The sequence below is a fragment of the Halichoerus grypus genome, chromosome X, assembly GCF_964656455.1.
Source record: "Halichoerus grypus chromosome X, mHalGry1.hap1.1, whole genome shotgun sequence".
Lineage (NCBI taxonomy): Eukaryota > Metazoa > Chordata > Mammalia > Carnivora > Phocidae > Halichoerus > Halichoerus grypus.
The window spans coordinates 51,464,913-51,480,964 of NC_135727.1; the positions used below are offsets into that span (position 1 = coordinate 51,464,913).

Sequence of the window (16,052 nt, forward strand, 5' to 3'; positions counted from 1 at the left end):
AAACAGGTTTTTTATTTTTATTTAAATTTAGTTAACATAAAGTACAATATTGGTTTCAGGACCAGAATTCAATGATTCATCACTTACATACAACACTCAGTGCTCATCACAAAGAGTGCCCTCTAATACCCATCACCCATATAGCCCATCCCCCACCCTACTCCCTTCATCAACCCTCAGGTTGTTCTCTATCATTAAGAGTCTCTTACAGTTTGTTTCCCTCTCTCTTTTTTCTTTTCCCCATTCCCACATGTTCATCTGTTTTCTTTCTTAAATTCTACTTATGAATAAAATTATATGGAATCTGTCTTTCTCTGATTGACTTATTTCACTTAGCATAATACATATAAGCTGCATTCACGTCATTGCAAATGCTAACATTTCATTCTTTTTGATGGCTGAGTAATATCCCATTGCATATCTATACACACACACACACACACACCAAATCTTCTTCTTTATCCATCCATTTCGGCTCTCTCCTTAGTGTGGCTATTGTTGATAATGTTGCTACAAACACCAGGGTGCATATAATCCTTTGAATATATATTTTTGTATCCTTTAGGTAAATACCTAGTAGTGCAATGGATGGATATTCAGATAATTCTATTTTTAATGTTTTGAGGAACCTCCAAACTGTTCTCCAGAGTGAGTGCACCAGTTTGCATTCCTACCAACAGTGCAAGAGGACTCCCCTTTCTCTGCATCCTCACCTAAACCTGTTGTTTCTTGTGTTAATTTTAGCCATTCTGCAAGCAAGAGATGGTATCTCATTGGGGTTTTGATTAGTATATCCCTGATGATGAGTGAGGTTGAGCATTTTCTCATGTGTTTGTTAGGATCTGGATGACTTCTTTGGAAAAGTGTCTATTTGTGTTTTCTACCCATTTTTTTTTAAAGATTTTTATTTATTTACTTAGAGAGAGAGGGATGGGGGTAGAAAGAGACAGAGACAGAGTGAGAGAGAGAGGAGAGAGGCAGACGGAGCCAGAGAATCTCAAGCAGACTCCACCTGTAGCAGGAAGCAGGAAGTTCAATCTCACAAACCTGAAATCATGTGTTTCATTCTTCTACATGTGGCTGTCCAATTTTCCCAGCACCATTTATTGAAGAGACTGTCTTTTTTCCATTGCATACTTTTTCCTGCTTTGTCGAAGATTATTTGACCATAGAGTTGAGGGTCCATATCTGGGTTCTCTATTCTGTTCCATTGGTCTATATATCTGTTTTTGTGCCAATACCATGCTGTCTTGGTGATCACCAAGCTTTGTAATAGACCTTGAAATCGGGCAACACGATGCCCCCAGCTTTGTTTTTCTTTTTCAACATTTCTTTGGCGATTCGGAGTCTTTTCTCATTCCATACAAATTTTAGGATTGTTTGTTCCAGCACTTTGAAAAATGTCATTGGAATTTTGATCAGGATAGCATGGAAGGTATAGATTGCTCTGGGTAGCATAGACATTTAAACAATGTTTATTCTTCCAATCCATGAGCATGGAATATTTTTCCATCTTTTTGTGTCTACTTCAATTTCTTTCATGAGTGTTCTGCAGTTCCTAGAGTATAGATCCTTTACCTCTTTGGTTAGGCTTATTCCGAGGTATCTTATGGTTTTTGGTGCTATTGTAAATGGAATCGTTTCTCTAATTTCTCTTTCTACAGTTGCGTTGTTAGTCTATAAGAAAGCAACTGATTTCTGTGCATTGATTTTGTATCCTGCCACATTACTGAATTGCTGGATGAGTTCTAGTAATTTGGGGGTGGAGTCTTTTGGGTTTTCCACATAAAGTATCATGTCGTCTGCGAAAAGAGAGAGTTTGACTTCTTCTTTGCCAATTTGAATACCTTTTATTTCTTTTTGTTGTCTGATTGCTGTTGCTAGGACTTCTAGTACTATGTGGAATAATAGTGGCGAGAGTGGTCATCCTTGACGTGTTCCTGATCTTAAGGGAAAGGCTCTCAGCTTTTCCCCATTGAGGATGATATTAGCTGTGGGTTTTTCATAGATGGATTTTATGAGCTTGAGGAATGTTCCCTCTATCCCTATACTCTGAAGAGTTTTAATCAGGAAAGGATGCTGTATTTTGTCAAATGCTTTTTCTGCATCAATTGAGAGGACCACATGGTTCTTCTCTCTCCTCTTATTAATGTGTTCTATCACATTGATTGATCTGCGAATGTTGAACTACCCTTGCATCCCGGGGATAAATCCCACTTGGTCGTGGTGGATGACCAATTTAATGTATTGTTGGATCCTATTACCTAGGATCTTGTTGAAGATTTTGGAATCCATATTCATCAGGGATATCGATCTAAAATTCTCCTTTTTGATGGGGTCTTTGCCTGGTTTGGGGATTAAGGTAATGCTGGCCTCATAGAATGAGTTTGGAAGTTTTCCTTCTCTTTGTATGTTTCCAAACAGCTTCAGTAAAATAGGTATTATTTCTTCTTTGAACGTTTGGTAGAATTCCCCAGGGAATCCATCAGGCCCTGGACTCTTGTTTTTTGGGAGGTTTTTGATCACAGCTTCAATCTCGTTACTGGTTATAGGCCTATTCAGGTTGTCAATTTCTTCCTGTTTCAGTTTTGGCAGCTTATAGGTTTCCAGGAAGGCCTCCATTTCATCCAGATTGCTCAGTTTATTGGCATATAGTTGATGATAATAATTTCTAATAATTGTTTCTACTTCCTTGGTGTTAGTCGTGATCTTTCCCCTTTCATTCATCATTTTATTAATTTGGGTCCTTTCTCTTATCTTTTGGATAAGTCTAGCCAGGGGTTTATCGATCTTATTAATTCTTTCAAAGAACGAACTTCTAGTTTCGTGGATCTGATCTACTGTGTTTCTGGTTTCTAATTCATTGATCTCTGCTCTAATTTTAGTTATTTCTCTTCTAATGCATGGCTTAGGCATCGTTTGTTGCTTTTTCTCTAGTTCTTTAAGGTATAGAGTTAGTTGGTGAATTCGGGATTTTTCTAATTTTTTGAATGAGGCTTGGATGGCTATGTATTTCCCCCTTAGGACTGCCTTTGCAGTATCCCATAGGTTTTGGACCGATGAGTTTTCATTCTCATTGACTTCCATGAATTGTTTAAGTTCTTCTTTGATTTCCTGGTTGACCCAAACATTCTTGAGCAGTGTGTCTTTAACTTCCAAGTGTTTGGATTTCTGCCAAATTTTTTCTTGTGATTGAGTTCCAGTTTTAGAGCATTTTGGTCTGAGAATATGCAGGGAATAATCTCAATCTTTTGGTATCGGTTGAGACCTGATTTGTGACCCAGTATGTGGTCTACTCTGGAGAAAGTTCCATGTGCACTCGAGAAGAATGAGTATTCTGTTGTTTTAGGGTGGAATGTTCTATAAATATCTATGAGGTCCATCTGGTCCAATGTATCATTCAAAGCTCTTGTTTCCTTGTTGATTTTCTTCTTAGATGATCTGTCCATTGCTGAAAGTGGAGTACTGAGGTCTCCTACAATTAACGTATTGTTATCAATAGGACTCTTTATTTTGGTTAACAGCTGGCTTATGTACCTGGCTGCTCCCATGTTGGGGGCATAGATATTTACAATTGTTAGATCTTCTTGTTGGATAGACCTTTTAAGAATGATATAGTGTCCTTCTGTGTCTCTAATTACAAGCTTTAGTTTAAAATCTAATTTGTCTGATATAAGAATTGCTACCCAGCTTTCTTTTGAGGTCCGCTGGCATGGAAGATGGATCTCCATCCCTTCACTTTCAGTCTGGATATATCTTTAGGTTCAAAATGAGTCTCTTGTAGATAGCATATGGATGGGTCCTGTCTTTTTATCCACCTGCAACCCTGTGCCGTTTTATGGGAGCGTTTAGGCCATTCACGTTGAGAGTGATTATTGAAAGATATAAATTAATTGTCATCATCTTGCCTGTGAAGACATTGTTTTTATAGATTGTCCCTGTAAATTTCTGTTGTATATCACACTTGGGGGTCTTTCTCCTTTTATAGAACCCCCCTTAATATTTCTTGCAGGGCCAGCTTAGTGGTCACATATTCTTTCAGTTTCTGCCGGTCGTGGATTGCTGGATAAAGTATTCTTGGCTACATGTTCTTCTCGTTTAGTACCCTGAATATGTCTTGCCAGGCCTTTCTGGCTTCAGGTCTCTGTGGATAGGTCTGACGTTATTCAGATGTTCCTCCCTCTGTACGTAAGGAATCTCTTCCCCCTAACTGCCCTTAAGATGGTTTCCTTGGTTCTAAGATTTGCAAGTTTTACTATTACATGCCGGGGTGTTGGCCTGTTTTCCTTGATCTTAGGAGGGGTCCTCTCTGCCTCTAGGACTCGAATGTTTGTTTCATTCCCCAGATTAGGGAAGTTCTCAGCTATGATTTGCTCAAATACATCTTCTAGTCCTCTCTCTCTCTCTCCACTCCCTCCGGGATTCCAATTATTCTGACATTGGTACGCCTCATGGTGTCACTTATTTCTCTGATTCTCTTTTCATGGATTCTGAGCTGTTTTTCCCTGGCCTCCTCTATTCCCTTTTTATCTATTATATTGTCTTCCAGGTCTCTTATTCGCTCTTCTGCCTCACTTACCCTAGCTGTTAGATTATCTAGTTTGGATTGGACCTCATTGATAGCATTTTTAAGTTCTGCCAATTCAGCTTTCATTTCTGCCCTTAGAGACTCTATCTTGCCTTTAATTGATTTCTCCATTCTAGCTATTGTCTTCACAATTGCTAGCCTGAATTCCATCTCCGACATCTTGGTTATATCTGTATCCATTTGTAAATCTGCAGCATAAGTCATAATCTCTGAGTCTTTTCTGTTTTGGGGGCTCCTCCTCCTAGTCATTCTGTTGATGGGTGGTTGAGGGAATGTATAGAGTCCAAATTATTGACCAGAACCCAAGCAAGATGCACTTGTTTTCTTGGGACCTTAGGGTTGCTGGCCTCTTGTTTTCCCAGCCTATCTTCTGCGGGAGGGGCCTGCCGCGCTGTTACTCAGGCAACCCTGTTTGGGTGGTGTTGCCCTGCCCCCCTGTGGTGGGGGATGGGCTCAGCGGGAATCAGTCTTTGGGGCTTTTGCTCTCTGGAGGCTTTCCCTGGCGGGTTTCCGCGTCTCTTTTGCAAGTCAGAGCAGAAGAGACTGTTTCCAACCCTCTGCCTCAGAGCAGAGAGACCACAGTCTGTTCTTCCGGGAGCTCTCTGGGACACACTGTCTCCATTTCTGTCCCTGCTCCGATAAACTGCAGTAGTCTGGGTTGTGCGCCCCTCCGCAGTGCTCCCAGTCCTGCCTCCAGGTTGGGGCACATCTCTGCCCTTTGTGCTTCTAAAACCGCCAGCCGCTCCCAGTTCACGCGTGCGTGAGTCCACTGCTCCGGGTTTCCAGCCCGGGGGCTGCCCTAGAGTCCTTTCCCTGCCGCTATGGGTCTGCGAGTCTGTGCCCCGTCCCCAGCGCGCGAGACTGTTGCTCACCGGTGGTGCAGGATCCCCACGGCCAGGCACCCTCCCGCTGCCGTTTATATCTGCCCGCGGAATCACGGCTCCACAATTCGTACCTCAAAACCAACCGCCTGCGATATTCTGTTTTTTTGAGATCCAGATCTTACATCTCAGGCTGGTTTTGTGGGTGCTCAGAGTGGTCTGGTAGATATCCAGCTCAATTCTGGGGACCAGTTAAAATAGGGTCCCCTACTTCTCCGCCATCTTTCCCCCCTCCTCTCCTACCTTTTCGTTTTGTTGATTGTTTCCTTTGCTGTGCAAAAACTTTTTATCTTAATGAAGCCCTGATAGTTTATTTTTGCTTTTGCTTCCCTTGCGTCCAGAGACGTGTCCAGTAATAAGTTGCTATGGTCGAGGCCAAAGAGGTTTCTACCTGTGTTCTTCTCAAGAATTTTGATGGTTTCCTGTCTCACATTTAGGTCTTTCATTGATTTTGAATTTAATTTTGTTTATGGTGTACGAAAGTGGTCCACTTTCATTCTTCTCCATGCTGCTGTCCAGTTTTCCTGACACCATTTTCTGAAGAAACTCTCTTTTCTCCATTGGATATTTGTTCCTGCTTTCTCAAAGATGAGGTGACCATATACTGTGGGTCCATTTCTGTGTTTTCTATTACAGTCCATTGATCTATGTGTGTATTTTTGTGCCAGTACCATACTGCCTGGATCACTGCATCTTTGTTACGTAACTTGAAATCTAGAATCGCGTTGCCTCCTGTTTTGTTTTTCTTTTTCAAAATTGCTTTGCCTATTCAGGGTCCTTTGTAATTCCATACAAATTTTTGGATTGTTTGTGAAAAATGATAGTGGTATTTTGATAGGGATTGCATTAAGTGTGTAGATTACTTTGGATAGTTTATACATTTTTTTAAAGATTTTATTTATTTATCTGACAGAGAGAGATACAGCGAGAGAGGGAACACAAGCAGGGGGAGTGGGAGAGGGAGAAGCAGGCTCCCCACTGAGAAGGGAGCTCGATGCGGGGCTCAATCCCAGGACCCTGGGATCATGACCTGAGCTGAAGGCAGACGCTTAACGACTGAGCCACCCAGGCGCCCCTGGATAGTATATACATTTTAACAGCGTTTGTTTTTCCAATCCATGAGAATAGAATGCTTTTCCATTTCTTTGTGTCCTCTTCAATTTCTTTCATAACTGTTCTGTAGTTTTCAGAGTACAGATCTTTTCTTTAGTTTATTCCTAGGTATCATTGTTTTCGGTGCAATTGCAAATAGGATCGATTCCTTAATTACTTTTTCTGCTGCTTCGCTATTGCTGTATAGGAATGCAGCAGATTTCTGCAAGTTCATTTTATATCCTGCAACTTTGTGGAATTCATATATTACTTCTAGCAAGTTTTGGTGGAGTCTTTCAGGTTTTCTACATAGAGTATCATGTCATCTGCAAATAGTGAAAGTTTGACTTTTTCCTTGCCAATTTTGATGCCTTTTATTTCTTTCTGTTGTCTGATTGCTGAGGCTAAGACTTCCAGTACTATGTTAAACAGTAATGGTGAGAGTAGACATCCTTGTCTTGTTCCTGATCATAGAGGAAAAGCTCTCAGTTTTTCCCCATTGAGGATGGTATTACCTGTGGGTCTTCTGTATATGGCCTTCATGATGTTGAGGCATTTTCCACCTATTTCTACTTTGTTGAGGATTTTTATCAAGAAAGGATGGTGCATTTTGTCAAATGCTTTTTCTGCATCTATTGAGAGGATCAGTGGTCCATATCCTTTCTTTCATTACTGTGGTGTATCACATTAATTTACAAATATTGAAACACCCCTGCAGCCTAGTAATAAATCCCACTTGGTCATATTGAATAATTCTTTTAATGTACTGTTGAATTAAATTAGCTAGTATTTTATTGAGAATTTTTGCATCCATGTTCATCAGGGATATTGGCCTGTAGTTCTCTTTTTTAGTAGGGTCTTTGGTCTTGAAATCAAGGTAATGCTGACTTTATTGAATGAGTTTGGACGTTTTCCTTCCATTTCTATTTTCTGAAACAGTTTAAGAAGAATAGTATTAACTCTTCTTTAAATGTCTGGCAGAATTTCCCTGGGAAGCCATCCGGCCCAGGATTCTTGTTTGTTGGGAGATTTTTGATTACTGATTCAATTTCATTGTTAGTTATGGGTCTGTTCAAATTTTCTTTTTTTTCCTGTTTCAGTTTTGATAGTTTGTAAGTTTCTATGAATTTCTTCATTTCTTCCAGATTGTCCACTTTGTTGGCATATAATTTTTCATAGTATTGCCTTATAATTGTTTGTATTTCTGTGGTGTTGGCTCTGATCTATCTTCTTTCATTTGTTATTTTCTCTATTTGGTTCCTTTCTCTCTCTCTCTCTCTTTTTTTTTTTTTTTATATGTCTGGCTAGGGGTTTATTAGTTTTATTGGGTCTTTCAAAGAAGCAGCTCTTAGTACTGTTGATCTGTTCTAATGATTTTTTGTTGTTGTTGTTTCTGTATCATTGATTACTCCTATAATCCTTATTATTTCCATTCTTCTGTTGGATTTAGGCTTTATTTCCTGTTCCTATTTTAGCTGCTTTAGGTATAAGCTTAGGTTGTGTATTTGAGACTTTTGTTTCTTGAGGTAGGCCTGTATTTCAATATACTTCCTTCTTAGGACTGCCTTTGCTGCATCTGAAAGGTTTTAGAGTGTCATGTTTCCTTTTTCATTTGTTTCCATATAATTTTTTTTTTATTTCTTCTTTAATTTCCTTGTTAACCCATTCATTCTTTAGTAGGATGTTCTTTAACCTCCATGTATTTGTGGTCTTTCCAAAATTTTTCTTGTGATTGACTTCAGGTTTCACAGTATTGTGGTCTGAAAATATGCATGGTATGATCTCGAACTTTTTGTACTTCTTGAGGCCTGATTTGTGACCCAGGATGTAATCTATTCTGGAGATTGTTCCATGTAGACTCAAAAAGAATGTGTATTCTGCTGCTTTACAATGAAATGTTGAGAATATATCCGTGAAGTCCATCTGGTCCACTGTGTCATTCAAAGACATTGTTTCCTTGTTGATTTTCTGCTTAGATGATCTGTCTATTGCTCTAAGTAGGGTGTTAAAGTTACCCAGTATTACTGTATCAATGAGTTTATGTTTATTGTTGATTGATTTATATATTTGGGCTCTCCTAATTTGGGGGCATAAATATTTACAATTGTTAAATCTTCTTGATGGATAGAACCCTTTTTTATGATATAATGCCCTTCTTCATCTCTTGTTACAGTCTTTGCTTAAATATCTAGTTCTCTGATATGTTTATGGCTATTCCAGCTTTCTTTTGACATCCATTAGCATGATAGATGCTTGTCCATCCCCTCACTTTCAATCTGCAGGTGTGTTTAGGTCTAAAATGAGTCTCTTGGAGGGAGCATATAGATAGATCTTGGTTTTTTTAATCCATTCTGATATGCTATGTCTTTGGTTCGAGCATTTAGTCCATTTACATTCAGAGCGATTCATATCTTTCAGTAAAGATATGAATTTAGTACCATTGTGTTACCTATACAGTTGGTATTTCTGGGGATGTTTTCTGTTCCTTTCTAGTCTTTGTTGCTTTTGGTTTTTTTCTTCTCCACTCAAAGATCCCCCTTTAAAATTTCTTGCAGGGCTGGTTTAGTGGCCATGAACTCCTTAAGTTTTTGTTTGTCTGAGACTCTTTATCTCTCCTGTTCTGAATGACAGCTTTGCTGGATAAAGATTTCCTGGTTGCATATTTTTCCCATGCAGCACATTGAATATATCCTGACACTCTCTTGTGGCCTGCCAAGTTTCTGTGGACAGACCTGCTGTGAATGTGATCTGTTTCCCCTGTAGTTTAAGGACTTTTTATCCTTTTCTGCTTTCAGGATTCTTTCCTTGTCTGTATTTTGTGAATTTGACTATGATATGCCTTGGCAATAGTGAGCTTGTGTTAGGTTCACTAGGAGGTCTTTTTGCTTCTTGGATTTTGATGTATCTCCTAGATTAGGGAAGTTTTCAGTTATAATTGAAACAAATAAACCTTCTGCCCCCTTTTCTCTTCCTTCATGTTCTGGGATTCCTTCCAAAAGGTGGTAGCTTTTCTAATTGTTGACTTGCAGTTTTTGTTCTCTAAGACCTCCGAATATTTTCTTGAGCGCTCAGAATGATTTGATAACCACTTAGCTGTGTTCAAGAGCTGTGACAAGCTTTGGGTTCCCCAACTCCTTCACCATCTTAATTCCTCCCCCCGGTTCACTACCAGTAGTTAAGTGCAGTGGTTAACAATATAACTCTCTAACATCACAATTACTTCAACTATAAAGGCATAGCAATAAAAGGATTTGCCCAATGTGACCAGTGAATAGTCCAAAACTATCACACCTAGGTCTAGGCAGAAAGGGGAAACATAACACTCTTTTGAACTCTTTGAGTGAACCTTATGTCTTACTCTGTAACAGTGCTTAATTATCAGTATTTTCCAAAGCTTTATTATTCATAAGTTTCATCTAACCTGAGGAAGACTAAATTATGATGGTCTGAATGACAAAAAGGCAACTCAAATCACGTTTACACACAATTTTGTTTCTAGCAGATGCTAAATATAGCTGTTCAAATCAGTTACAACTTTGTGTAAAAATATTCAACAACTCCTCATCACCACCATCACCACCACCCCTTATACAGAAAACATCACATACACAGATTCTGGGCCGTTTTGGGATCCAAAATTCTCAATTCTTTCACTTTCTTCTTTGCAGGGAGGATCTTCTTTTCTTCTGAAGCTTCTACATTCTTTTGAACTAAAGGAAAAAAGTTTATTCATAAACAATAATGGTACTAATCCAATCACATGAAATAAATTAGTAAGGCATATTAACTACCTTAACAAAGCTTATGCCAAAAATCAATAATGTGCTTATTTCATTAGTTCAAGGAAAAGGATAAACATAATAATACAGACCCATTCAGAGGTTTCCCTACAACTTAAATATCAGCACTTAAGCAGAAAAGCCAAATAGTACCAAAAATCAATTGTAGCTTCTTACCTAATGTGCAACATTCATTACTCCTTTACCAGGTACCTACAGCAGCACTGGAATTAAATACATAGTAAAATCTCCCTAATTTGGACTAATTGAGGAAAAAGGCATATATGCATTTATCCTAAAATACATTAAAATTTAGACATGTCTTTAATTCAGTGGAACTGCTTTAAACTATGTAACTTTAACTGCTAAACGGGTTGTCATATAAAAATTCCTGCTAAGATTGCTTTGAAGAATAAATATGAACCATTTGCAAGTTGCACAACAACAGCACCATTTGCATACATATAATTAATTAACCTCAAAGACTTGCTCTTTTGAGTAAGTTATCTTTGTCTCCATGACAGTTTTTAGTACTATTTGCCTTCTTAGAAGAAAATATTTAATTATGCTCTATTCAGAAGGTAATCCTCTAGATCTGAACAGTTCACATGACCTGAAACTGTGAGAAGTAGCAGTGGCCTTAGCCTCCCCATAACCTCCATCAGCTCTACCTCAGAGAACCCATCTCAAAAACCAAAGTAAAAAACAATGTGGCTATCTGTTGTGAAAATGAAGCTTTATGGCAAATCCCTAAACCCACCTATACAAAAAGTCCATAGCTACCATTGTACTCAGGTGTTGGCAGTTTACTTCTAATATAAAAATAGGGTTGTAGGTAATGGGACCATTAAAAAATATGAGAGGGTGCCTGGGTGGCTCAGCCGTTAAGCGTCTGCCTTCAACTCAGGTCATGATCCCAGGGTCCTGGGATCGAGTCCCACATTGGGCTCCCTGCTCAGCGGGAAGCCTGCTTCTCCCTCTCCCTCTCCCCCCTGCTTGTGTTCTTGCTCTCGCTATCTCTCTCTCTGTAAAATAAATAAATAAAATCTTCAAAAAAAAAAAAAAATCTACCTCCACCTCTTCTTTAAAAAAAAAAAAATGAGAAAAGTAAAGCCAACATTTTTTTTTCATTCAAGTAGTGATATGCTTTTATCCCCAAACTCATGCTGCTAAACTTCATCACTGAATCATATGACCATAATAATAATGCTTATTACTTTTAAAAATTTAATTTCATTTTGAGGAAATCGTTATTTTTATTATTTTAACTTATCTGATTTTTGTTAAAGAGATCATAAATGAGTTACTGATTTTCTTTAGAGGAAAACCAACACACTACTACAGTACATTTTTGCTAAGCTATGTGTTCATAGCTGGAAAACTTTCCACACATGTTATAGAATACATCAAATACTGCAAGTCCATTAAGACCCCCCTCTGTTTTACTGGTGCAAAATATAGGAAAATTAAGTGAATTTCCTAGAAAAAATAACATAAAATTAATTACCTGAATAATTATGTCCTAATATTTAGTTCTAAGCTTTATCACTATGACCTATCTAAAGTGATGCAGAGTCTAAGCAGACTAGATAATAATTACACTTGAAAATCATGATCTCAAGTCCAAGCCATGCCCAGGTTAAGACTGCTCTATATAAACAAATAACAACCCAAAAATCATACCCTTTGTTAATAAAAAAAACAAAAGGTACCTGAATCATATTTAAATTACTTCTAGAGTCATTCAGAAAATCTTTCCCTAAGAAATAGTCAAGGAAACTATCTTAATCTCCCAATATGCCTTAATCCCCCCTATTGGAGACTAGTTAACCAAGTACATATAGGGTGAAAATGCTGTAGTATAATGGATATTGTAAGATTTTCTGCAAACTAACAAGACTCCGGAGTAACCCACACAAACATAATGTTAATTTTGTATGACTTCATATTTTTGCATTTTTTTCATTAAAATATATTCCAACTTCTCCCCTTTTCAAATTAACAAATTGCTAAGATTAGACGTCTTAAATATCTTAAATCCTAATATATTTCCCTTATAGTATGTAAATTGGCTTTATCTTAGGTTGAAAAAATGATAAGAATTTCATGATTGGGCACTGCTATTTTGAGAATTACTAGAGCAAAGCTAGTTTAAAATAGTTCCCTAATCAGATAGCCTTTCACAAACAATAAAGTTTTTGCCATGATCAGTAAATATTAACCAATGGCTATTAATGCCTTTGGCTTTCTTGTCTTTAAAAGCATTCCTTAGTGATCACAACCACAGGCTTAGATAAATAGAGAATTTGAAGAGAGGTAATGACATATGAAACTTATCCAGATAGTATTGAAGGCTTCTTATGTTAAAAATGTCCTGCTTTCATAATGTTTCCAACTGTTACCTGTCCTTGGATGCTTTTATTACATATGTTTCAAATGCTTTAAAATTAAATATTCCATAACTTTATTAAAATATGGGCAATTTAGTAACTCAATTAAAGATATTTCTAAAGATATTTCTCCAAAGAAGACATAGAGATGGCCAACAGGTATACAAAAATACCCTCAATATCATGAGGGAAATGCAGATCAAAACCATAATGAGATATCACCTCACAGCTCTTTCAATGGCTCTTACCAAAACCAAAACAAAGTGTTACGAGGATGTGGTGGAGGAACTGGAACCCTTGTACATTGTTGGTAGAAATGTAAAATGGTGTAGCTGCTACAGAGAACACTATGGAGATTCTACAAATAATTAAAACTAGAACTACCATATGATGTACCAATCCCACTTCTGGGTATATAACCAAAAGAACTAAGAATCTCAAAGAGATAGCTGCACTCCCATGTTTACTGCACTATTATTCACAAAACAGCCAAGATATGAAAAGAATCTAAGTGTCCACCAAAGAAGTGTGGCAGATACATATAACGAAATGTTATTCACCCTTAAAAAAAAGAAGAAAATCCTGCCATAAATAATAACATGGATGAACCTGGGGAACATTACACTAAGTGAAATAAGCAAGTCATAAAAAGACAAATACTGCATAATTATGAAGCATCTAAAATGTCAAACTCATAGAAACAAAGGAGTGAATTGTGGTTGCCAGGGACTGAGGGTGGGAGAAGTGGAGAGTTGCTGCTCAATGTGTATAAAGTTTCCATTACATAAGATGAATAAGTTCTAAAGATCTGTGGTACAAAATTATAGCTCTGGTTAATAATACTGTATTATGCACTTAAAAATTTGTGAGCGGGTAGATCTAATGTGAAAAGTGCTTATACCAAACATACCATAATGTTAAAACTTAAAATAAATTACAGTGATTTTGTAATTTGAAATTATTTGAATGGGACTGAAGAAATTTTTTTAAGTCTCAATACAAAAACTTCAATAATTGATTTTGTCATCAATGGTCCTATGGTCCTCACGTTCATAATGAGGCCTATAATCAAATGTTATCTTTCCATATGCAAATGAAAAACCATATAGCCACTGGTTTTAAATCTGATGGATTAATTTGAGTGCTTAAATTATCACTGCTAATTGACCAAATAATAATGAAACATCATAAAATACTGTCTGTAGAAAGATAATGATGTGTAATAAAGACATTTGTATTATTATTAAATGTGTTAACATCAAGATACTAATTATATAAGATAAAATGCTTATTAAGTATTCTTATATTTCCTTTAACATATGGATTTTTATCTGTAATTATTCTATAAACTTATTCCTTTACAGTTGAGGGGTGCTCATTGGCATAAATAAACATGGCTATAATCTTTTCCTGATCTAATTTAGGCAATGTTCATAAATCCCCTATTAATTTCTGCTATCTCAGTGGGTACAGACAACATGTGACAAGATATTTGTAAGTTGTAGCAAATATTAAGATACTATAAATGGGTAACATTGAATGATTTACATACTGATAACTACTATAAATCATAATAAACTTTTAATAACTACTTTGTCTCAAAATGCAATAAGATTGATTCCTAAAGTCAGCATCAATACTATTAATTCATTCATTTATCCAGCAAATACTTGTTGAAGACGTACTATGTGTAAGCCTAGGCACAAGCATATAGACTTAAATGTCTACTCATTTTTCTAAAAAACATGGTCATATATAAACTACTAATTAGGGAAGTATCTCCAAAAGATATCTAACATTTATAATTTTCTTTATCCATAATAATACAGTTTGAATGAATATATGCATATCACTCAACAAATTTTTTTTGTTATTGGAATTAGTTTCATATCAACAAATCCTGTATCTTAAATCAGCATCAACTGATGTATTACATCATATTAGAAGGACTATGTGGAGAAGCAAAAATATGACACTTCCCAGTAAGTATACTCTATACAAAACTAGGATAAATAAAGCCAGTAACAGTAGTGATAAAAAATCACCTAAAAATATTTATGTAACTTTATTCATACATATGTGTTATATCAAACAAGTAAACGCCCAACTTGTTTTAGATATATCAATATAAGAATTGTGATTGCGCTATATAAATACGTATTTTTCCATTTATATACATTCCAGAAGTGATTCTAACTATACGGAAATCATTTTTTATGTATTAGTTGAAATATGTGTTAAACTTCAATAAATAATTGCATGTTAAAATGAGTGCAAATATGAAAATGGCAGGCAGGGAAAATCTACTCTGATTTCTGTGTGATAGCTGCAATAAATTTATACTATATATATATATCACTTATACAAATATATATATATCACATAAAAGGGGAAAGTATGATAATAAGAACTACAACAATAACAGTGATAGTAGTACTAGTAGTAGTAACCATGATAACAATCATCACAATCACCACCAAAATCAACTTTTATTAAATACCTCCTCTGTTATCTTATATAATAGGTATTACCATTGTCATCTTATAAAGGAGGAAGCTACAAAATAGAAAACTTGAGTCATTTGCCCAAGATCATATAGCAAGTAATAAAAAGATGCTCAACCTCACCTGTCATCAGGGAAATGCAATTGAAAACAACCAATGACCATTTCACAATCATCAAATTGAAGTAACAAAAGTCTTGTAATACCAAGTATGGGTGAGGAGGCAAAAAAAATAAGAATTTGTGCCAACAGTGGTAGTAAAAATTAGGATAACAAATATAAAATAAACATTTACTAGTATCTAATACATTTAAGCTGTGCTTACCATAAGTATAACCCAATCTTTCCATTTATGAGTGAAACAGTCAAGGAGACAAGGATGTTCACTGCAGCAATGTTTACAACAGTACAAAAACTGGAAACAACCCACATGCCGGGGGGTTATGAAATGGATAAATAAATTGTGCTATATTCATATAATGGAACACAGCTCAGCATTTACAGTGAGTGTACTACAGCTAAATATTCCAATAAGAATAGATCCCAATTATAATTTTGAATGGAAAAATAAACATCATTGAAAATGTTACATGCAGTATAATAGCATTCATCTAAATTAAAAATGATCTTACGTCTTGTGTATAAAGTGTAAATGTACGTGTGTGTGTGTATCAAAATTTTAAAAACCTGGACTAAATACTTAGCAGATTAATGACTTCTTTTCTTGGGGGAGGAAAGTGATACTGGAACAAGTAAAATCCTGGAAACTTCAATTTTATCTCTAATTTTTTTTTGTTTAAAAGCAAATATCTGTACTAA

The 16,052-nt window shown here is 36.4% G+C and overlaps 1 protein-coding gene across 3 annotated transcripts in view; it reads right to left on the minus strand.

The window, feature by feature from the left end:
- The window catches only part of LOC118553187 (protein diaphanous homolog 2), a 951,294-nt gene that overhangs the window by 504,748 nt on the left and 430,494 nt on the right, over positions 1–16,052 (minus strand). For all 3 annotated transcript variants that reach the window (XM_078064453.1, XM_078064454.1, XM_078064452.1), the window contains one exon: positions 10,170–10,271. In XM_078064453.1, coding sequence (XP_077920579.1) covers positions 10,170–10,271 — 102 coding nt within the window. The remainder of the gene's footprint in view (positions 1–10,169; positions 10,272–16,052) is intronic.